Source organism: Loxodonta africana, chromosome 8 (assembly GCF_030014295.1).
Source record: "Loxodonta africana isolate mLoxAfr1 chromosome 8, mLoxAfr1.hap2, whole genome shotgun sequence".
In the NCBI taxonomy this organism is placed as follows: Eukaryota; Metazoa; Chordata; class Mammalia; order Proboscidea; family Elephantidae; genus Loxodonta; species Loxodonta africana.
The window spans coordinates 79,340,287-79,364,341 of NC_087349.1; the positions used below are offsets into that span (position 1 = coordinate 79,340,287).

The 24,055-nt window shown below is 39.5% G+C and overlaps 1 protein-coding gene and 1 pseudogene across 1 annotated transcript in view; both read left to right on the top strand.

Annotated features, from left to right (window-relative positions):
- Window positions 1-24,055, top strand: part of HDAC9 (histone deacetylase 9) — a 794,698-nt gene that overhangs the window by 567,665 nt on the left and 202,978 nt on the right. The window contains exon 17 of the mRNA XM_023544374.2: window positions 7,798-7,905. Within this exon, the coding sequence (XP_023400142.2) occupies window positions 7,798-7,905 (108 nt within the window). The remainder of the gene's footprint in view (window positions 1-7,797; window positions 7,906-24,055) is intronic.
- On the top strand, window positions 14,916-17,993 carry LOC104845611 (phosphatidate cytidylyltransferase, mitochondrial-like; annotated as a pseudogene).

Here is a 24,055-nt window from a genome sequence, read left to right on the forward strand (position 1 = left end):
GGAAGTGAACATTTAGAAGGATGGGCACACTCAGAAATGGTGTTTACATACTTACACTCAACAAAATGAGTCATGGCTGCTCAGAGGCAGCATACTCTCCATCTACTTCCAGCCTGACACGAGTGCAGGGACAAAACCTACACTGAAAAGCAACCATTTCTCAAAGAGCTAATTTTAAAAGGTAGAAATGGCTGTTTTTTTTGTGCATGTTTGTAGATGCCCATAATCATATGATGTTCCCTGATCTTTTAATTTTGCCACTAATATATATTTCTTTTTTGAAATCATGAAAAGAAAGTGAAGTCCTTTTTCTTTGATGTATTAAGGAAAGATAAGTTGAGATTGGAGCAAAAATTTGGGAAGAACTCTAAAAGGTTTTTTCTGGCTCTGTCACTAGCATTTGTGAAACTTAAGAAACTTAAAAGGGCAGAACAATGCTTAGTAATAACTTTATAACAGAGTTGGCTCTGTTCAGTTCTCAGAATTATTTGGATAAATTCAGGAACGGAACAATTGTGATAGAAATTATTCTTGGTTGAATTCCAAAGATTAAAAAATGAAAAAGAACAAGAGACAGAACACAACATATAAAAAAAAGAATGAAAATATATAGCATTTTCCTGTTTTCTGTCTTCTTTTTCATACTTTCTCTCTCTTTTTGCTGCTTCTTTCTTTCTCTCTTTTTTCTTTTTCTCTCCAGCTATATTCCATAAAGGATTTAAAGCAGCTTCCAACAACAAACAAACATGAACTTGGTTTCTTTTTTCTTTTTTTTAACATGGATGTAATAATCATTCAAAAGTGAAATTTCAGTGAGGCCAGAGATGAGATTAGTGTATACAGTGCACACTACAGTAGCTACTGTTTTGCTAGAAGGGCACCACCAATTTGCTTGCAGATTCCTAGCAGCCAATATAAAGAAGGTAACACAGTTATTTATATTGTTCTCAGTAATGCTAGGCCAGAATCCCTCAGCCTTGGCATTGCTGGTGTTTCGGGCTGGACAATTCTTTCTCAAAAGAATTTTTCTTTCTAAAAGTCCTGTGTATTTAGGATGTTTAGCAGGATCCCTGGCTTTGACCCACTGGAAGTCAGTAGTACCTTTGCCTCAGTTGAAATCACCAAAAAATGTTTCTAGACGTGGTGAAATGTCCCTATGGGGAAATCACCCCATTGAGAACCATTGCTGTAAGAATGATGACAAACAAATTACAACACTCAAGAAAAGCCCAACTATTCCAGGTTCAAACTGTAACATTTACTGAAAAAATGTATTAGGAATTTTATCATGGCAGAAGTTCAGTACCTTTAAAGATAAAATATGTATGTAGTTCTTACCATCCACCTGGCTAATTGATTTAATTAGGAAAATCTTTAATTCTACAGATATGATTAGAATCTTTAATTTTTTAAATTTAGAATTTAAAAAATTGTTTATTATTCATTTATCCTTTTAGTTTTTTTTTTTTAACTAGGATAGAAATCAGTATGGGTTAAGAGATTGTGATTTTTTTTTCTGGGTTCTCATCCAACTCCTCTAGTTACTAGCTGAATAAAGTCTCTGAATTCACGTATAAAGCTATTTAATAATAGCACCTATGTCAATGGTTGCTGTAAGAATTATATGAGTTAATACAGCTTTGCACTGTGCCCGGATCTTAATAAGTACTCAAAAATTGTTCGATGATAGCTACTACAGATATTATTAGCATTATAAATAATAAAGAACAGGAATTCATAAGGTAGGGGAATTTATAATAAAACTGAAAACTTGAACTTTCTATATTAGTTTTCTAGTATTTTCTCCCTTTATATTCTGAATTGCATTCTGCCATGACTTTGATCATGTTTCTACTGCTCATGTTCCCATAATTAGTGTTTATCTTAACAATTCTTATTCTCTTTCACTACCAGTAAGAGAGATTGCAACATGTTTTTCTTCTTTTTAATGTGGATAGTATTACCTAGTGGCTAAGTTTTTATAAATAGATGTGTAACTAGACTTTTTTGCCCTCACTCTCCTTTCTAGTACAGTTTCTCCACACCTCTGTAGAGAGAGCACCTTTCTCATTATTTTAGGAGCCTCTGAATGATGACATGACTAATATGAACAATTGCCATATGCTTCTGAATTGCAGGACTTTTTTTGTTCCTGTGTCTCTCTCTGCCCTCTCCTCTTCTTTCTTTCTCCCTTTCTTTTGTACTGATGTGTCCTGCTGGCCACAACTTAACATCTGTTACTGATGTTCTGAAGCCTTTACATTGCCGTTGCTCTGGATTCTCTTGAAGCCCGTAGAAAAGTGGGGAATATGCCTCTTCCCAAATGATACCATGTTGTTACTGCTTCGTTCCCGTTGTTTTATGGAGTTTTAACTGCATTGCCTATTTCAGTTTTTACTTACAGATTTTTCAACTTCTCTACCCCTTTTACCTGCCTTAATAAATATGAGTTTCGGGAGTATGGACTGGGAGGATCTCAGTGGTAGACACTCTGTTGCCTTCAGAATTGTGCCCCCTCGTCTGATTATTCAATCTTCCTTATGGGCCGAGTTTGTATGATTCTCCACTCTAAGGCATAGTTCCACTCTATATCATCTCAACTTTGCTCAGTTTCTTGCACGAATAGACTTTCTCTGGACCAGCTCCCACCTAACATGCACAGATATTACTGAACCTCAGTTTTGGGCATATGTTAGGTCCAGACCCTCCTTCATATTTATAAAGTGAGTTAAACTTTTGGAAAACTATTTCAAGATTGATGAATCTTAATTCTGTCAATAAAACTAGGCTTCTGTGTACGTATTACTCGGTGGACCATTAAAGCTACCTCAATGTTTGTATATTAGCTACATTGTCAGAAATATTTAAAAGGTAAAAGCATTATATATATATATGTATATATATATATTTTAGGAAGTTATATAAGCAAAAGCTTGGTAAAGATTCTAGGTGAATTCTGAGCAGTTCAGTAAGTTGGGTATTACAACATTAATTCTAAAATTCAGTATATCCCACTATCCAGGTATGTAGCATATCCTTGGGGACTTCTGCCCAGAATCCTGACAAGATTTTTTTCCCTGTCACCCAGAAGAATAATTTCTGACCTTAAAAAGGGGACGTGAAATTATCCATGCTCACTCAGATGTGAGATGAATACACAGTTTCTTTTTTCTCCCAATTCTGGTGATCTACTTCACAATTAAAAATGCATCAGTCTCTTCTTGTTCAAACAGCTGCCTTACAGTTTAAAAATGGTTTCTTCGAAGATCAACTTATTTTTGGACTCAGTCTCTTTAGGTAATTTAATCTCTCAGAGTCCTCTCCTAACACTTTCTTCTCTCTCATTTGGATGCCTGAGGGAGAGTTAGAGACTTGAACGGGTCCCTGGATATTTGTATTGTCCTCTGGACACTCACATTTCCAGGGCAAGATTCCTGATCTACCTGGTTGTTCCTGATCTCCAAACATTTGAAGCTGTTTGGCAGATGATTACCTTCTGATTTCTGCTTTCACTGCAAGCTGGTGCTTAGCGGGGCTCTTGGGCTTAGACAGCCTCATTTCAGATCTCGCTGGTGTTGGGCGTCACCCTGAGCTTATATAAGCCTTGAGCTCCTTTACATTCCAGCCACAAGTAGTGCATTTCATAGACTCTCCCCATAGCACACTACTTGGATGGTTGTGGAAACTTGAGTCTTGCAGTCACATCACACGGGAACCAAGAGCATCCTAGGAATGTTTCATTCTGGTCTACCATTTACCTTTTAGCAGGATATTGTAGACGTAGACTGAAAAAAACAAAAAAACCAAAAGTGAATCAGAACAAAAGACCTCTTATAGTTTTCTCAACTTACCTAATAGATTTTCCTCTCTATAAGCATTTGTTCACATACACTCTTTACTGCCCCCCCCTTTCTATCATACTTCCTTGGTCTGCCTGTCACCAATATCTTCAGACAATGAAAGGGAGCTTTTGACCTTTTCTTTCTCTGCATCATATCCTATCTGTAGCCTAGGTGAGAAACCCCATGAAAGCCTGTCACAGGTAGAAAGAGTCTCTTCTCTGGATATCATTCAAAGAAACAGTGACAGCATTCTCCTGATGCTATCATCAGTATAGAGAGCCATATGATCTTAATCCTTGATATATAAAGAAATTTGGAAAAAAACATTCCTCTTTCACCTGCTGATTTTTAAAAAAATTTTTTTCACTCTATTTTGGATGAAGGCTTACAGAACAAACTGTCTTCTCATTAAACATTTAGTACACTTATTGCTCTATGACAGTGGTTAACAACCCCATGTTATGTCAACACTCTCCCGTTTTGACCTTGAGTTCCCTATTACGAACTTCCCTGTCCCCTCCTGCCTTCTAGTCCTTTCCTCTGGGCTGGTGTGCCCCTTTAGTCTCATTTTGTTTTATGGGCCTGTCTAATCTTTGACTGAAGGGTGACCCTCAGGAGTGACTTCATTACTGAGCTAAAAGAGTGTCTGGGGCCATACTCTCGGGGTTTCTCCAGTCTCTGTCAGGCCAGCAAGTCTGATCTTTTTTTGTGAGTTAGAATTTTGTTCTACATTTTTCTCCAGCCCCATCTGGGACCCTCTGTTGTGATCTCTGTCAGAGTAGTCAGTGGTGGTAACCAGGCACCATCTATTTGTGCTGGACTCAGTCTGGTGGAGGCTGTGGTAGTTGTGGACCATTAGTCCTTTGGACTAATCTTCCCCTTGTATCTTTAGGTTTCTTCATTCTCCCCTGCTCCCAAAGGGGCGAGACCAGTGGAGTATCTTAGATGGCTTTCACCTATTGATTTTAATACCTATTGATGCGAAATCCTATTTTGAATGTGAACAACATTATCTTTACATTCCTTCTGTAACAATTCTAATACCCTTTTTGGCTTATGTACCACCATCCCCAAACACAAACACACATACAAATGTACACACACACACACACACACACACCCCAAGAACAGGGATGAATTGGACAAATCAAGGGTAAGTTCATATGTATGGAAAGAAAAATGATAAAAGCATGCCAATATTTTTATGTATGTATGTATTTTTTTTTTTTTTTTGGAGCCCTAGTAGCTCAGTGGTTAAGTTTGGCTGCTACCCAAAAGGTCACCAGTTGCAGTCTACCAGCTGCTCCTTGGAAACCCTCAGGGGCAGTTCTACTCTGTCCTATAGGTCACAATGAATCAGAATCAACTCAACAGCAACAGGTTTTTTTTTTTTTTTTTAAGTATTTTATTTATTCATTTACAATATATCCCAAAATCAAGGAAAAAGGAATTTTGAATTGTATGTAGTTTTGAGTCACTCGGTAAATCTTTAGGAATTATTGACTTATTTTATCTTTGCTTGCTTTCCCGATAACATTAAATCGTATTATTGTGAGCTTTCCTAGGGCTCCTATGATTCTGTAATGACGTAAAAACCTGTTGCTGACAAGTGGATTCTGACTTATAGTGACCCTATAGGACAGAGTAGAACTGCCCCATAGGGTTCCAAGGCTGTAAATCTTTATGGAAGCAGACTGCCACATCTTTTTCCTGCAGAGCGGCTGGTGGGTTAGAGCTCCCGACCTTTCAGTTAGTAGTGGAGCGCTGAAACAGTATGCTACCAGGGCAGGTTAAAAACAAGATCACACAATATAAATGCTGGTTTTAATTTTCAAGTTCAAGTAACTACTTCAGTTGGCTCAGTAAAAAATTGAACTTCTAATTTTGAGGACAAATGATCAGGGCCAGCGTGCATTGCCTCACGTTTTAGCTAATAATGTTGACTGTGATGGTGACTATGATGTTGACGCAAAAATTAACCCTTTGGCTGTGTGAACCCACCCAGTGACTCTGCAGGAGAAAGACCTGGCAATCTGTCTTTCATAAAGGTTACAGCCTAGATAACCCCATGGGACAGTTCTACTCTGTCACATGGGGTTGCTGTTAAGTTGAAATTGACTCAACACCACCTAATAACATGGCACTAGCTGAATGTTTTCAGTAAGCAACCAGAACTTGGGGAGTGTCGTAGAAAGACATGTGCTGTCGGGGTCAGAAGCTCTGTGTGATGGTCCTTGGACCAGTGAATAACCTCTCTAAGCCACACTGTCCACTAGTTCAAAAAACACTAGTGAGAATCCCTTCTGTGTGCCAAACATTACAAAATGAGAAGTAGCTAACTTTTGCTCATCACTCATTTGATCTTTACCAAAATCATGTGCAACTGATACTTTTTGAAAATCCCCATTTCACAGACAATGGAACTGAGGTATAGAATAGCTAAATAAGTTGTCCAAGGTCACTTGGTTTTAGTGGTGAAATCACTGGTGGAGCCCAACAGTCTGACGCCACAGCCATCTCTTTTCACCGCTATGCTATTGCTGAAAAGATTTAATTTTATGATTGTTTGTTTTTTCAGACAGGATTTAGGTTGGTAAGGATCTCATAAAAAAAACCATGTGAAAATGCTTGGGAAAGTGCTTAGTGCATTTTTCACATATGTTATTGTTATTTACTGCATTTGTTGCTTTTGCCTAGGCCTCCGGCATTTAATTTATATTTTTAAAAATATCTTTTTCCCCCACTTAACCCATTTGGAGGAAACCCTGGTGGCATAGTAGTTAAGTTCTATGGCTGCTAACCAAAAGGTGGGCCGTTAGAGTCCATGAGGCACTCCTTGGAAACTCTATGTGGCAGTTCTACTCTGTCCTATAGTGTCGATATGAGTCAGAATCAAGTTGATGGCAGTGGATTTTTTTGGAGGGGGGAGACGGAGTGTTGATTTTATGTGTGCTTATTGAATGCATGAAAAAGAGTAAACAGATTTTATAAAAGAAGACGTGAAAGAATATAGGTACAAGCTTTGTTTTGATAATAATGTCCTTCTCGTGTAGAAGCAGGAGCCCTGGTGGCCCAGTGATTAAGAGCTACAGCTGCTAATCAAAGATTGGCAGTTCGAATCCACCAGGCGCTCCTTGGAAACTCTATGGGGCAGGTCTACTCTGTTCTATAGGGTCACTATGAGTTGGAATCGACTCGATGGCAATGGGTTTATTTTGCTTTTAGTATAGAAGTAACCATGTATTTTACTGGCCAATCCAGTTTTAACCTTGCCAGTTTACACTGCACTCAGCTGCCAACCATCACTAAAAGTTAGAAATTTTAAGCTTCCACTTTGAAAATTAAATTGCTCCCTGCAATTTAATGTTGTTAATGTTTTAAGCAAGGACCACACACTCCGTGGATTTAGCTGGAGAACCTGAACTGTGCCTGCTACTTCCTATTCACTGACTGCTACTGCTACCTGTTTAATAATTGTCTTTGGCTCCCTGTAAACCTACAGCCAGAAAGGTATTTGAATTTTTTTGTTTTAGCACTTGCAAATCCGATTTTTATGTATAGCTAAGTGCTCCTAGCTTTTGCTCTATCTACTACTTGTGCCTGGTTTCTAGCAGGCCTGTAACTAAGCCAGATCCGGCCTATGTAATGCTGTTTGTAATGAGAAATCTAAACAGGGAATGGCAGTGAGGCATGGCAGGAATGTGTTTCTATTGGAGAAGTCAGTATAGAGAAAAAGTATAAGCAAAGCCATGTCCAGAAGGCCTTTTCAGCTGGCCAAGACGGAAGACTAATGTTATTGTACATAGGCTGTTACCCTGCCAGCCCTCCCTCACAGATTTGCTTTCTCTCTCCCTTCTTCTCCCTCATGCTCCCCTCCCCCTCCCTCCTCCCTTCACCTCTTCCCTCTCTTTCTCCTCCCTCTCTCTTTCTTTGGGCTCTGGGACTGTTTGCTCAGGTGGACAGTGACACCATTTGGAATGAGCTGCACTCGTCCGGTGCTGCACGCATGGCTGTTGGCTGTGTCATCGAGCTGGCTTCCAAAGTGGCCTCAGGAGAGCTGAAGGTGAGGTCTGGGTTGCATTAAGTGTGGGAAATCCAGAGAAGAAGCTGAAACAGAGATGTTGTTGTTTGGGAATTGTGGGGAGTGTGATGTGGTAATAAAAGGAAAGAGGTGGAGGGAAGGGGGCAGGGAGATGGCCACTAAGGTGTGATAATAACTTTTCTGTAGGTAGGTAGTAGCTGATCTTGCTCTTCGGGCCCTTCTCTCCCCAGGAAACTGTGGTTAGGATCCTCTGGTGTGTTTTTAAGAGTATAGAGATGGTGAGCAAAGCTATGGTCCAGGTTAAAAACACCAAAAAACTTAGTATATACATATCTATCATGCTGTCCTGGGATTCTCTTTTGAAGCAATTTAAAAAATATGATTACTGAGTAGTATATATAAGCTCAAAATACCACCCAGAGAGAGGCGGGGGGGGGGCGGGGGGGAAGGTAAATACCAGACGGGAAGGATTGGGAGGAAGAAGGAAATTGTTGATTAGGAGGGTAATGATCCAGAGTATGTTTTTCCATGAAAGAACTTCAAAAATGAACTATGCTTTATTGTTCTTTTCTTTTTATGGTCTCTTCTTTTCTACATCATATGAAAAGAACAATGTACAAACCCCAACGTTCCCCAGTCTAAACAATTTATAAAAGCCAGAGACCTGACAGACGTTGACATTTTATTTGGTATTTTAACAGTGCTATTTAAAGGTATGCCATGTGTGGCTTGAATGCAGTTACCCCAATAAACTTTGTTGGTGCTAACATGACTTTTTAATACACTGGTTCACACACTTCATAACGCAATCTGAGTGGTGATTGATTTGGCATTTTTAGCAATTGTGGGGCTTAAGGGAAATATATCATGACCAATAACATATGCACTGTGAGTTTTGTTAATCTAAAATAAAATCTAATTAGGAGTATTTTTCTTTGTGTCTAATGAATTTTTATTCAATTACACCTGACTGTTCCACTTGTGATCATATATGCAGGGTAGGAATGTGCACTTTATAACACGTTGTCTGTCCCAGAAGCCTTTGCTCTAACTCTTTAATTCACTTTCTTCTTAAAGAAGTCAGAACCTACAGAAATGTTTAAATAAGGCAGACTATATTAAAAAAAAAGATGTGCCTTATGTGCTGTTGACATGGTCAGCCTCAAGACAATAATTGTTCATCTCATGGGATTAAAGGTGCTTTTAATGTGGTGCTTACTATTCAGTCTTTACCTTTGATCCCAAGCAATTGAATGTGGAAAATAATCAGCCTTATAGAGAGATTTTCCCGGTTTTCCAGTAACACTTTTGGAATAACTCTCCTGTTTGAGTGATGTCATTTGTAGTACTGGAATAAATTGACATTTTAAAAGAACAAAATTTGAGGGTCTTACTTTCAAAAGAATTCAAATGTCAGACAGCAGCCAAGCCACAATATTGTAATTTTCAAAAAAATAATGCTAACATAGTCCTACTTGATAATAATAAAAACTGTTGTTAGTATCAACAATTTATGATTGTTATAAATATGTAAAATGTAATCAATAATTCAGAATCCTTCTCAAGTAGAATGCCTACATGTTACTCACTCTTAGCAAAATCATCAACATTATTTTCTCACTGTGTGTAGAATTGCCAAATGCATGTATGAAGAGAATTGAACAAAAATCTAATTCTATTTTTAAGAGTTAGCTATTTATAGTAGACAACTACCAAAAAAAAAAAAAAAATCAACAACATATAATGTGGACAAGCTGACAACCAGCTGTGCTAACATTGGCTATTTATGTAAAGAACAAAGATTTGGACAAATGCTTCCCCCTCCCTGCCCCCCCCGCGCCATGGTTTAGGAATTAGCAGGAATGGTTAGAAAAGAAATAGAGGGAAAAAAATCAAGCTTAAGAATCAAGAAGCCCTAGTTCAGCCTCTTCTACTTGAATACTCTGTCATTTGTGGCAGATCCCTTAACTTCTCTGGGCATCAGTTTTCTGTTCTGCAAAATGAGCAAGGTGAAATTCATGATGTTGAAGATGTCCCTTGGTACTGGCATTCTGAACTATTCTGTAAGTAAAAAGTAGATCTGATTCTCAATTATATATACTGTATCATCCCAAATAGCAGATATTGCAAAGCTAATTGCAACTTACTTTGGCAAACATCCCAAATTTTACAACTTGTTTATCTTTCTGATTATCAAGCCCAATCAATGTAAAGTCCAAGGCAAGCAGGACCATCACAGAGGCTCCATTGTTGACCTGACAGGTCAAGAGACTGAACTCCTAAGTTTATAATAATTTGAACAGGCCTCTGTGAAAGCCATGTGGCAAGGGTGACATTCACAAATGATTCAGAGCCACAGTGAAGAACTGAGGTACAAAGCTATGTTTAGAGAAGCTTAACCTGAAACACCAAACTTGTCGCCATCAAGTTGATTCTGACTCATAGCAAAAGTAGGAGAAATGAAAAGAAATAATAAAATATGGCCATAAACAGGAAAAAAAAAATTAGTCAATGGAAACTGTTCCACAGGAAGCCATATGTTATAATTACTAAACAAAGACTTTAAATCATATGTTTTAAATATGTTCAAAGAAATAATAAAAACCTTGTTCAAAGAACTAAAGAAATGTATAATGGTGGTGTCTCAACAAATAGAGAATATAAATAGATTATAGAAAGAAGCAAATAGAGATCCTGAAGTTGAAGAGCGCAATAACTGAAATGAAAAATTTACTAGAGGGGCTCAACAACAGATTTGAGCAGGCAGAAGAAAGAATCAACAAGCTTGAAGATACATCAATTGAAATTACAGAACCTGAGAAATAGGAAGAAAAGAGAATGAAGCAACATTATCATAGCTTCAGAGACCTGTGGCACACCATTAAGTGTACCATAATACGCATAATGGGAGTCCCAGAAGCAGAGGGGAAAAAGAAAAGAAAATCCCTTTGCGTAGTCAATAAAACACAAGTAAACATCCTTGTGGTATTCTCTGCTTTCAGCCAAAATCCATCTGATACCAGCAAGGATATCTCTCATTCCATGTCCTCTTTTAAATCCAGCTTGAATTTCTGGCAATATACTGCTGCAATGACTTTTGAATGATCTTCAGCAAAATTTTACTTGTGTGTGATATTAATGAGACCATTTGATAATTTTTTGCATTCTATGGGATCACCTTTCTTTAGAATGAGCACAAATATGGATCTCTTCCAGTTGGCCAGGTAGCCGTGTTCCAAATATCTTGGCATAGATGAGTGAGCACTTCCAGCGCTACATCTGTTTGTTGAAACATCTCAATTGGTATTCCATCAATTCCTTTAACCTTGTTTTTCATCAGTGCCTTCAGCACAGATTGGACTTCTTCCTTCAGAACCATCAGTTCTTGATCTTATGCTACCTCCTGAAATGGTTGAACATTGACCAACTCTGTGTATTCTTCTAGGATGCCACCTAGACAATAATAATCAAATTGATGAAAGACAAAGAGAGAATCTTGAAAGCAGCAAGAGAGAAACAACTCATCACCTAAAAGGAATACTCTGTTAGGTTAACAGCTGGTTTCTCATCAGAAATCATGGACCCAAATGGCAGGGTGATGACATATTCAAAATGCTGAATGAAAGACTGTCAGCCAAAAATTCTGTCTCCAGCAAAACTAGCCTTTAAACATGAAAGAGAAATTAAGGCATTCCCTAATAAATAAAAAGTGAGAAAATTCATGGCTGACAAACCTACCCTACAAGAAATACTAAAGGAAGTTCTTTAGGCTGAAATGAAAGACAGTAAACAGTAATTTCAAATCCACTTGAAGATTTAAACAGCAGCAGTAAAAGTAACTACATTTCTTTTTGTTTGTGACTTTCTTCTTTCTGACTTAAATGACTACTGCATAAAGCAATGGTTATAAATCTATGTTCATGAACACACAATGAATAAAGATACAATTTGTATAACATTAACAGCACAAAGTAGGGCATTGAAAATGGAATTGTATGAGAAAAGCAAAGTTTTTGTATACACTGAAATTAAGCTTTTATTAAGTTGAGTTAGATTGTTAGAAGGTAAGATGTTAATTGTAATACCCAGGACAATCACTAAGAAAATAATTCAAAAACTATATTAAAATAAATGACAAGGATATTAAAATGATACGTTAGAGGAATAGCAGAACAAAACAAGATATAGGATATACAGAAAATAAAAACCAAAGTCATTGTTTCAGTTTCAAACCATACCAGTACCACATGTGAGTTCCCACTGCTTTTAATACTGGCCTATACTTGACTGTCTTAAGTTGGGTTCTCTAGAGAAGCAAAATCAGTAAACTATATAAACAGATATAAAGAGAGAGATTTATATCAAGAAAACAGCTCATGTGATTGTAGAGGCTGGAACATCTCAAGTCCATGGATCAGGATAGAGGCTTCTGATTCATGTAGCCACAGGGGCTGGAGAATCCAAGATTGGCAGGTCAGAGAACAGGACTCTTGCTCACAGGCTGTGAAGATCAACTAATCCCAAGATCTGCAGGAAAGCTGCTAGCTCAAGTCCCAAGAACCAGAGGTCAGGCGAACAAGAGGCAGCCGCAGGATCCAGAACAAACCAAAAGCCTTGGTGAGGCGAGCAGGAAGGAAGTAGGTGGCAGAGGGCAGAGAGATTGAGGCTGAGGGGGAGGTGAGTTGCCACAGGCCCTGCCTTTGCCAGTGCAGCTCAGCAGATTCCATCATGGTGGTGATCATATATCAAATTTCAACAGGCAAGTGATCACAACATTCATTATACAACTGCCAAAACACTGAGAATCGATATACAATCTTAACCATCACATTGACATTTTCAGACTTTTAAGTGTTTACCAATTTAGTGGGTATAAAATGACATCTTATAGCAGTGTTATTTGTATATCCTATACAATTAATGAGGTTGAGCATTATTTTCCATTCAGATTTCTCCTAATGTGAACTCCTTTTTGTCTTTTGCCTATTTTTATATAGAATTGTTTGTTTTCTTATTATTTTTTAGACAATTTTGATATATTCTGGATAGTAAACTCTGTCAGTCATGTGTTGTAAATGTCCTCTCCCAGGTTGTAGGTTAACTTTTCATTTTTAAATCATGTGACAAGAAGATATCTTAATTTTCCTTCATTGTTATTCTATTTTGCATCTTATTTAAAATATACTTGCTAGTTTTGAGGAAATTAAAAAAATATTCTCTTGTATTTTCTTTTTTCAAGTTTTAAAGTTTTGTTTCTACAGTTAAGCCCTGAGTCTATCTGGAATTGCTTTTTTTGTATGTACTGTGAGGTATGGATACCATTTCTCCTGCTCCTCCTACAACTGTTTTGCTTTTTAATGTGGATGATCAATTTTCTCAGCACCATTTTTTGATAATACTATTATTTATTCACTGATCTGGAGTGGCATATCTGTTACATACCCACATTCTATATGATGGTTGGTCTGTTAATGGGAACTCCATTGTACTCTATTGACCTATTTACCTATCTCTATGCCAGTACCACACAGTATTTATTACCTTAAATTTATAATAAATCCTGATTATCTGATAGGATAAATTCTTCCACTTTCTTGTCCTTCTTCACTAGATCTTGACTTTGCACTTACATACACAGTTTAGACTCACTTTGTCATTTTGTGTAAAACAACCTGTTAGAGTATGATTGCCATTCCATCAAATTTGTAGATAAGTTTGAGAGGAATGAACATCTTTAGAATACTGAGTATATTTATTTTTGACTATGGTTTATGTTTCATTTATTTATATTTTTGGTAAAGTCTCTTTGTCAAGTTTTATGATTTCTTCAAGGACAATAAGTTTTATACATAGATAATTCTTACTTAAAAGAGAAGTTTAAATGGTGTGATCATTAAGGTTGTGTGTCAATTTGGTTGGGCCATTATTCTCACTGTTTTGGCAGTTGTGATGTAGTTTGGCAGTCGTATAAGGATGCAAACGCATCCGTGATGAGATCTGATATAATGTAATCACCTCCATGATGAGATCTGCTATGAGTAGCCAGTCAATTGAAAGGGAGTTTCTTTGGGAGTGTGGCCTGCTTCCAATATATGTAGACTTCCTGGCAAAGCTTGCTGGCTTTTGCTCTTCACTGCTCTGGACCCTGCATTTGACTTGTCAGCATCTGACCTCCAGTTCTTGGGGCTTGGGCCAGCGGCCTGCTGTCTTACTAGCTGATCTTGGATTTGTCAGCCTTTGCAACCGTGAGCCAGCAGCATACTGTCTGACCTGTGAATCTTGGGTTCATCAGCCCCTACAGCTCCATGAATCAGGAGAAGCCTCCAGCCTGATGCCTGACCCACAAATTTGTGAGCCATTTCTTTGAGATAAATCTCTCTCTCTATATATATATATGTATACACGTGCACACACGCACGCACGCACACACACACACACACACACACATATATATATACTTCACTGGCTTTGCTTCTCTAGAGAACCCAGCCTAAGACATTTGGAACTGAGAGAGGTTCTAGAGAAACAAAATTGTAAAAAAAAGATGAGTTTTCTAAGTTGGTTTTTGAGTCTGGTTAGTCTTAAAGATGTTCATGACTCTGCTTCAGGTAGTAAAGAGGGCACTGCTAGTCCTTGCTGTGAGGTGGCAATAGAAATACACAAAATATCACCACCAATAGATCAAGCATTGTTGAGAAGCAAGGCTCTGGGTTATTGCATGTATGAAACCTTTCTACAATTTTTTCATAGTGAAAAGTATAAGGAAGCTGGTTGGTTGGTCCTATTTTTGTTAGACAAAGTGGTGAAAGATGAGCTCAGGGCTTCAGGGTCAAACTCAAGTGCCACGTAACTAACCTCAAAGTTACCACTTGTGCCCTGTAAGAAAGCCTTATTTCTTGTAGTAACAGAGCCAATATTGCAGAAAACCAAACTCAGAGTCTTATCCTAAGGGTGACTGTATTGTGCCAGTTGCATGCCCAACCTTGAATGGTGTCTGAAGCTAAATTGAGGGGAATGACTGGGAAGAAATGGGACCCTGAAACTTGGGTTGGGGACATATAGGTGGTTAATCAGGAAGTTGGGGATACTGGGCCCCTAAAATCCATTGAATCACCCCTGCCAACAAAACTCTTAGCCCCTCCACCCCCCTCTGATGAGATTAACCCAGCTATGTTTGAAGAGCTTTTTTCTGAGATATCGCCTGGGAAGTCATCCCCTGGGGAGGCGGCTGAGTCATCCCCTGGGGAGTTGGCCAAGTCATTGCCTAAGGCAGATGCCTTAGAAGACGTTGCTGAATATTCTGAAAACACATCCCCACTGCCTATTTTGGCTTCTAGACCTATAACTAGACTTCAGTTCCAGCAAGCTCCAGTAGGTGAAATACAAAGTATGACCCAGGAGGACTCCAAAAGAACTGCTTGACATTTCTAATGTGTACCAACAGAAACTTCGGAAATATATATAGGAATGGATAATAAAAGTGTGGGATAATAATGCAAGGAACATAAAGATGGATCAGTCTTAGTTTATTGATATGGGCCCACTAAGCACAGATTCTTCATTCAATGTTTCAGCTCGAGAGGTTAAGAAAGGATTTAATAGTTTATTTGGTTGGGTCACTGAAGCATGAGTTACGCAGTGGCCTACACTAAACCAGGTACTAGACCTGTCTTGGTATACCGTGGAAAAGGGTATCCAAAGGCTTAGGGAAGTTGGCATGTTAGAGTGTATTTATCACGTTAGACCCACAGACCCACACGTGGAGTGTCCAGAGGACATACCTTTTACGCAACGGTGAGGAACAAATTTGTGAAGGGAGTCCAAGCATCCTTGAAGACTGTTGTGATTGTTATTTTATGTAAATCAGATTTTACAGTGGAAACTGCCACCACGGACTTAAGACACCTAACTGCAATGGCCCCCATGGTGGTAGGGCCAAAGTGGCAATACTCAATTGACAAAGACAAGTTGGGCATGTTACTGTAATGGACAGTGAGTCAAAGCAATAATCAGAATAGTCTGACTGGTATGGACTCATGGCATTAGCTTCTTACTCATGCTGTCCCAAGGACTGAAATAGATGGAAAATCTGCTAAATATTTACTTGATCTGAACAAGCGGAAGAATTCTAGGTCAAGTGAACAGCAGTCTTAACTTGAATCACCGGAGTAGACAGTCACGGCCCCTGAGTCGATTCCCAGATCTGAGCAACTTTACAGACCCACAACCCCTTGAATGAAGGGGACGCTAAGGCTCCTTGAGGAAGAACCTCACTACACTACCAGAAATTTATACTCTTAGTCTTTCTCCCAGCCTTCCCCAAAGGGATCTATGGCCTTTTATGAGTGTGACTGTTCATTGGGGAAAAGGAAGTAATCAGATTTGGGGGGATTACTGGATACTGGCTGTGAACTGACACTAATTCCAGGAGCCCCAAAACATCACTGTGGCCTACCAGCCAGAGTAGGGGCATATGGAGGTCAGGCTAGTAATAGATCCTTAGCACATGTCCATCTCACACTAGATGATTGCTGCTTTTCTACTGCTCCCCGAAAGCTTTTCGGAAGAAGAACTCTTTATAGAGATTGCAGGACTCTCCTATTCAGGTGACTTTCGGATGATGGTTGGAGAGGATAAGTCAAAAGTGTTGAATATCGTGAAGCCCAACGTAGTTCACTTTCGTGAACTTTATGGCACCATACTACAGGAGAATCCCCAAGTGGTGTATAAAATAAAGCAAGGCAGACTGGAGCTAGATAAGAGCCCAGGACAATTCACTCAGCTAATGGCACTGCCCAAAACCTTACAGCAATGAAGAAATCATATTATGGGCCCTCCTGGAAAAAACAGAAATGTGGAAGAAACTTTATTTCAACTTGCTAACAATCCTGACTGTTCAGAGGTGGTGCGCCTAGGCCTTTCAGCAATCGTCAGACCCTCCAGTGTGAGACAGAGCACCAAGGGCAATTTTACTGCTGGCATGAAGAAATCGGTGATTTATAGTTCATTAAAACTACACAAAATGTGGAGAGGATGGCTGAGGAAAACCTAATTTTGCTTGCTTTTATGTATGTTATGTAGAGATGAATAAAGTGTTTGACCTTTTTGACAGAAAAAAAAAGATAATAACTTTTGAGAACCACTGCTCAGCTAGTGGTTCTCAGAATTGATCAGTAACTAGCAGCATCAGCATCACCTAGAAACTTTTTAGGAATGCAGATTCTCAGCTTGAACCAGAATGAATTGGTCTGAAGTCCTGGAATTCCCCACCCACTCACCCCTGTTCATTTGCCTGCGTCTGGCTCACCTTTCAAGGCCAAATCCAAGAACCTCCTTCTTGAAAAAGCCTTCCCCAAACATTCCAGTCCCTCGCTGCAGCTGTGGTAGACAGTTCTGTGTCATCTTGGATTCACAATGACAGCTTTCCACCAAAGGGGAGGGGAGCCCATCCAAGATGTGGAGACTGAGAGTCACGACCAGAATGGCAGCCCTGAGGCAGGAGGGGCTTGGGGAAGAAATACCCCGATCTCTCTCTACTCCTGCTCTGCAGACTCTCGCTTGTGCTGCCCACGGTCTCAAGCAACAAGAAGTCAGCAGACAATGGAGCCTGGGTGATGCGGCCTTTGCGGATCAGCCCCCCAGGACAGAGTAGAGCAGAGAAAAAAGGAGACTGGATCTGGCAGGGCAAGTGGAGAATAACCAGCAGATTTTCTAAGATACAAGTGTTGCCCCATCATTCTTTAATAATAAAAATAATGACAATAAAATTAATGTTAATGCTAAAAAAAAAACAAAAAAACAACAACCAAACCTGTAGTGATTTCCCCAGTTCCAGAATGCATAATTGGAATAGATACTGGCAAAACCCCCACACTGAATCCGTGACAATTTGGAGTAAGGGCTATTATGGTAGGAAAAGTCAAGTGGAAGCTTTAGAGCTGCCCCTACCTACGAAAATAGTAAACCAAAAGCAATACTACATTCCTGGAGGTACTGCAGAGATTACTGCCACCATCAAGGACTTGAAGGATGCAGGGGTGATGATTCCTGCCACATCCCCATTCAACTCGCCTACCTGGCCTATGCAAAAAAACAGATGGATCTTGGAGAATGACAGTGGATTATTGAACACTTAAACAGGTGGTGACTTCAATTGCAGCTGGTGTTCCAGATGTGGTTTCATTGCTTGAGCAAATTAATACATCTCCTGGTACCTGGTATGCAGCTATTGATCTGGTGGGAAATTTACCCAACAAACATTCTGGTGCCTTCTACCTCAGTAAAATTTTGAGGGGTCCAGTGGTATGGGACATGTCAAGATATTCCTTCTAATGTGAAGGATAAGTTATTGTATCTGACCCCTCCCATGACCAAAAAGGAGGCACAATGCCTAGTGGGCCTCTTCAGATTTTGGAGGCAGCATATCCCTCATTTAAGTGTGCTTTTCCAGGCTATTCTCCATACCTGTTTCAAAGGACCGACCACCAGAAGCAGTTTGCCTTCAGCTGGCAAGGCCAGCAATACAACCTTTAGTTGACTGTGCCAGAGCTACATCAGCTTTCCAGCTTTATGTCACAATTTACTCTACATGGACCTTGATCACCTTTCTTTTCCACAAGATGTCACACTGGTCATTACATTGATGGCATTATGCTGATTGGACCTAGTAAAGAAGAAGTGTCAGTGACTCTAGACCTATTGGTGAAACATTTTTGTGCTAAAAAAAAACCATTGCCGTTGAGTCGATTCCAACTCATAGCAACCTTACAGGACGGAGTAGAACTGCCCCATAGAGTTTCCAAGGAGTGCCTGGTAGATTCAAACTGCTGACCTTTTGGTTAGGAGCCATAGCTCTTAACCACTATGCCACCAGGGTTTCCATTTTTGTAGTTGAGGGTGGGAAATTAACCCAACAAACATTCTGGTGCCTTCCACCTCAGTAAAATTTTTAGGGTTCAATGGTGTGGGACATGTCAAGATATTCCTTCTAATGTGAAGGATAAGTTATTGTATCTGGCCCCTCCATGACTAAAAAGGAGGCACAATGCCTAGTGGGCCTCTTTGTATTTTGGAGGCAAGATATCCCTCATTTAAGTGTGCTTTTCTAGGCTGTTCATCAAGTGACTGAAAAAGCTGCTAGTTTTGTGAGGAGTCCAGACCAAAAGAAGGCGCTATATCAGGTTTAGACTGCCATGCAAATGGCTCAGCCACATGGGCCATACGATCTGGCTGATCCAATGGTGCATGAAGTGTCAGTGGAAGACACAGATGCTATTTGGAGTCTTTGGCCAGGCCCTGTTAGTGAATCACAATGCAGACCCTTAGGGTTTGGGAGTAAAGCTCTGCCATCCTGTGCGGATAAATACTCTCTTTTGAGAAGCAGCTTTTGGCTTGTTACTGGGCCTTACTAGAGAGTGAATGCTTAACCATGGGTGACCAAATCACCATGCAGCCTGAGCTGCCCATCATGAACTGGGTGGCCTGCAGAACCATAAAGTTGGAAATACATAGCAGCCCTCCCTCATTAAATGGAAGTAGTATATACTTTTTTTTTTTTTTTTTTAGTATATTACAAGATAGGGCCCAAGCAGGACCTAAAAGCACAAGTCAGTTGCATGAGGAAACGACCCAAATACCCATGGTGTCCACTCTTGTCACATTACCTTCCATCTCTCAGTCTGCGCCTATGGCCTCATGGGGAGTTCCTTATGATCAGTTGACTGAGGAAGAGAAAACTTGGGCCTAGTTTATAGAATGTTCTGTGCGATATGCAGGCACTACTCGAAAGTGGACAGTGGCAGCACCTCAGCCCCTTTCTGGAACCTCCGTGAAGGACAGTGGTGAAGGGAAATTCTCCCAATGGGCAGAACTTTGAGCAGTCCTCCTGATTGTTCACTTTGCTTGGAAAGAGAAATGGCCAGATTTGTGATTGTATACTGATTCATGGGCTGTTGTCAACGATTTGGCTGGATGGTCAGGGATGTGGAAGGAACATGATTGTTAAATTGGAGGTGAGAAGGTATGGGAAAGAGATACGTGGATAGACCTCTCTGAATGGGCCAAAGAAGTGATGATATTTATGTCTCATTTGACTACTTGCCAAAGGATGATCTCAGCAGAAGAGGATTTTAACAATCAAGTATATAGGATGACACGTTCTGTGGAAACCAGTCATCCTCTTTCCCTAGTCACTCCCTTCATTAACCAATTGGCTCATGAACAAAGTGATCATGGTGGCAGGAATGGAGACTATGCCTGTGCTCAGCAACATGGATTTCCACTCACCAAGGCCCGCATGGCTACAGCTACTGCTGAGTGCCCAGTTTGTCAACAGCAGAACCCAGTACTGAGTCCCAGATATGGCACCATTCTTTGACGTGATTGGCCAGCAACTTGGTGGAAGGTTGATTACGTTAGACCACTTCCATCAAGGAAAAGGCAGTGTTTTGTTCTTACTGGAATAAGTACTTACTCTGGATATGAATTTTCCTTCTGCGCATGCAGTGCTTCTACCAAAACTAACATCTGTGGGCTTACAGAATGCCTTATCCACCATCATGGTACCCCACAAAGGATCGCCTTGGATGAAGGGACTCACTTCACAGCAAATGATGTGTGCCAGTGGACCCATGACCATAGAATTCCCTGGTCCTACCATGTTCCCCATCAACCTGAAGCACCTGTCTTGATAGAACAATGGAATGGCCTTCTAAGGACACAATTAGCTAGGTGGCAGTATCTTGCAGGTTTGAGGCAATGTTCTCTAGGATGCTGCTCTATCTCAACCTCCAATATATGGTGCCCTTTTTCCTATAGTTCAGATTTATGGATCTAGGAATCAAAGGGTGGAAATGGGAATGGGACCACTCACTATTACCCCTAGTGACCCACTTGCATATTTTTTGCTTCCTGTCTCCGTGACTTTGTGCTTTGCAAGTCTAAAGGTCTTAGTTCCAAAGGGAGACATATCACTGATTCCATTGTAGTGGATGTTAAAAATGCCACCTGGCCACTTCAGGATCCTTATGCCTCTGGATCAACAGGCAGAGAAGACTTTACCATATTGGGTGATGTGATTGACCCTGATTACCAAGAGGAAATCAGATTGATATTACATATTGGAAGTAAAGAAGAATATGTCTGGAATGTAGAAAATCCCTTAGGGCATCTCTTAGTACTACTGTGCCTTGTGATTAAAGTCAATGGAAAACTACAGCAACCTGACATGATTTAATGGTCCATACCCTTCAGGAATGAAGGTTTGGGTCATCCTACCAGGCAAAGAACGAGGACCATCTGGGGTGCTTGCTGAGGGCAAAGGGAGTACGGAATGGGTAATGGAAGAAGGTATTTCTAAATACCAGTTATGATCGTGACCAGTTATAGAAATGAGGACAGTAATTGTTACGAGTATTTCTTCCTTGTATGTGTGCATCAAATATGTTTGGTTTCTTCACTTGTAAAATATAAGATGTAAACAGGGTAGTGTGTTTTCAGTTGTATGTGTGTTAGTTGTATAATGTTAGGTGCAGGTGTGACTTTATAATTGTCTTCATTCAGAGATTATGTGGTAGTTTAAGGAGATGTGTGCAGGTGACAAGTTGACAAGGGGTGGGCTGTGATTGTTAAGGTTGCCTGTCAACTTGGCTGGGCCATGATTCTCAGTGGTTCGGCAATTGTGATGTAGCTTGGCAATCATGTAATGATGTAATCACCTCCATGATGAGATCTGCTATTAGGACCCAGTCAGTTGAAAGAGTTTCCTTGAGGGTGTGGCCTGCATTCAGTATATGTGGACCTTCTGGCAAAACTTGCTAGCTTTTGCTCTGCTCTGGATCCTGAATTTGGCTTGTCAGCATCTGACCTCCAGTTCTTGCAACTTGGGTCAGCAGCCTGCCATCTTACCTGCTGATCTTGGATTCCTCAGCCTTTGCAGCCATGATCCAGAAGCCTGCCGTCTGACCTGTGGATCTTGGATTCATCGGCCCCTGTAGCTACATTAGTCAGGAGAAGCCTCCAGCCTGAAGCCTGACCGATGTACTTGGGACTTGCTAGTCTCTACCGCTGCATGAGCCATTTCCTTGAGATACATCTCTCCTCCCCATCTCTTTCTTTCTGTCTCTCTCTCTATATAATGACAGTTTTATTTCTTCTTTTTCACTAATTATGCCATTGTAAATTTTAAATTACTTTATTACATTTGCCAAAACCTGAAATGTAATGCTGAAGACAATTAATGTTCATGAGTATTCATGTATATTTTTAGATTATCTGTTTCACAAATATTATGTTTACTAAAGGTTATTATAGATATTTTTTATAATGTAAAGGAAATTCCCTTCCATTCCTAGTGTTCTAAGAATTTTCTAAGAATTCATTCTAAGAATGAATGACTATTACATTACATAAAATAATTTAATCTGCAGTTATTGATATTATTACATGATTTGTAGTTAATTTGCTAGCATGAAAAATTACATTGAGTAATTTTTTCAATATTAAAGTAACTTTGAATTCTTCAATTAAATCCACTTTGTTTATGATTTACCATCATTTTCATACATTTCCACATTTGATTTACTAATATTTTATTTAGGACTTTTCATATATCCTTTACTGTATTTTGTCTGTAATTCTCATAAACACATCATAAGTTTTAGGTATCAAGACTTCATAAAATGTACAGACACATAGGTCAATGGAAGGGAATTAAGAACCCAAACATAAATCCATCCACCTGTGGTCAGCTGATCTTTGACAAAGGACCAAAGTCCATTAAATGGGTAAAAGACAGCCTTTTTAAAGCAAAACTGGATTTTCATTTGTAGAAAAATGAAACAGGACTCATACCTTGCACCACACACAAAAAGAACTCAAAATGGATCAAAGACCTAAATGTAAAGCCTAAAATGACAAAGATTATGGAAGAAAAAATTGGGACTTTGCTAGGCACCCTAATACGTGGCATAAATAGAGTACAAACCATAACTAACAATGCACAAACACCAGAAGATAAGCTAGATAACTGGAGTCTTCTGAAAATGAAACACGCTAATCAAAACGGTTCAAGAAAAGAGTAAAAAGAGAAATTACACACTAGGAAAAAATTTTTGGCTATGACATAGCCAACAAGGGTCTAATCTCTAAAATCTGTAGAATACTTCAACACCTCAATGATAAAAAGACAAATAAATTAAAAAAGGGGCAAAGGATATGAACAGATGCTTCACCAAAGAAGACATTCGGGCAGCTAACAGACACATGAGGAAATGCTCTTGATCATTAGCCATTAGAGAAATGCGTATTGAAACTACAATGAGATAACATCTCACCCCAACATTACGGGCAAAAATAAAAAAAAACAGAAAATAACAAATGTTGGAGAGGTTTGTGGGGACATTAGAATTCGTATGCACTGCTGGTGGGAATGTGAAACGGTACATACAACCACTATGGAAAACAATATGGCAACTCCTTAAAAAGCTAGAAATGGAAATACCAAACAATCCCACAGTCTCACTCCTAGGAATATATCCTAGAGAGATAAAAACCATCACACAAATAGACATATGCACACCCGTGTTCATTGCCGCATTCTTCGCAATAGCAAAAAGATGGAAACAACCTAAGTGCCCTTCAACAGATGAATGGATAAACAAATTATGGCACATACACACAATGGAATACTAAAAAAAAATGGGATACTACATAATGATAAAGAACAGTGATGAATCTGTGAAACATCTCACAACATGGATGAATCTGGAAGGCATTATGCTGAGTGAAATACATCCATTACAAAAGGACAAATATTGTATGAGTCCACTATTATAAAAACCCAAAAAAAGGTTTACATACAGGAAAAAAAAAAAAAAACTTAGATGGCTACGAGAGAGGGGTGGGGTAAAAAGGGAGGGAAAATCACTAACTAGATAGTAGGCAAGTGTTAACTTTGGTGATGGGAAAGACAACGCACAATATTGGGGAAATCAGCACAAACTTGACCGAGACAAAACCATAGAAGCTTCCCAGATAAATCCAAACACCTTCAGGGACCGAATTATTGGGGCTGAGGGGGCTGTAGACCATGGTCTTGGGGGACCTCTAGGTCAATTGGCATAAGATAGTTCATAAAGAAAATGTTCTACACCCTACTTTGGTGAGCAGCATC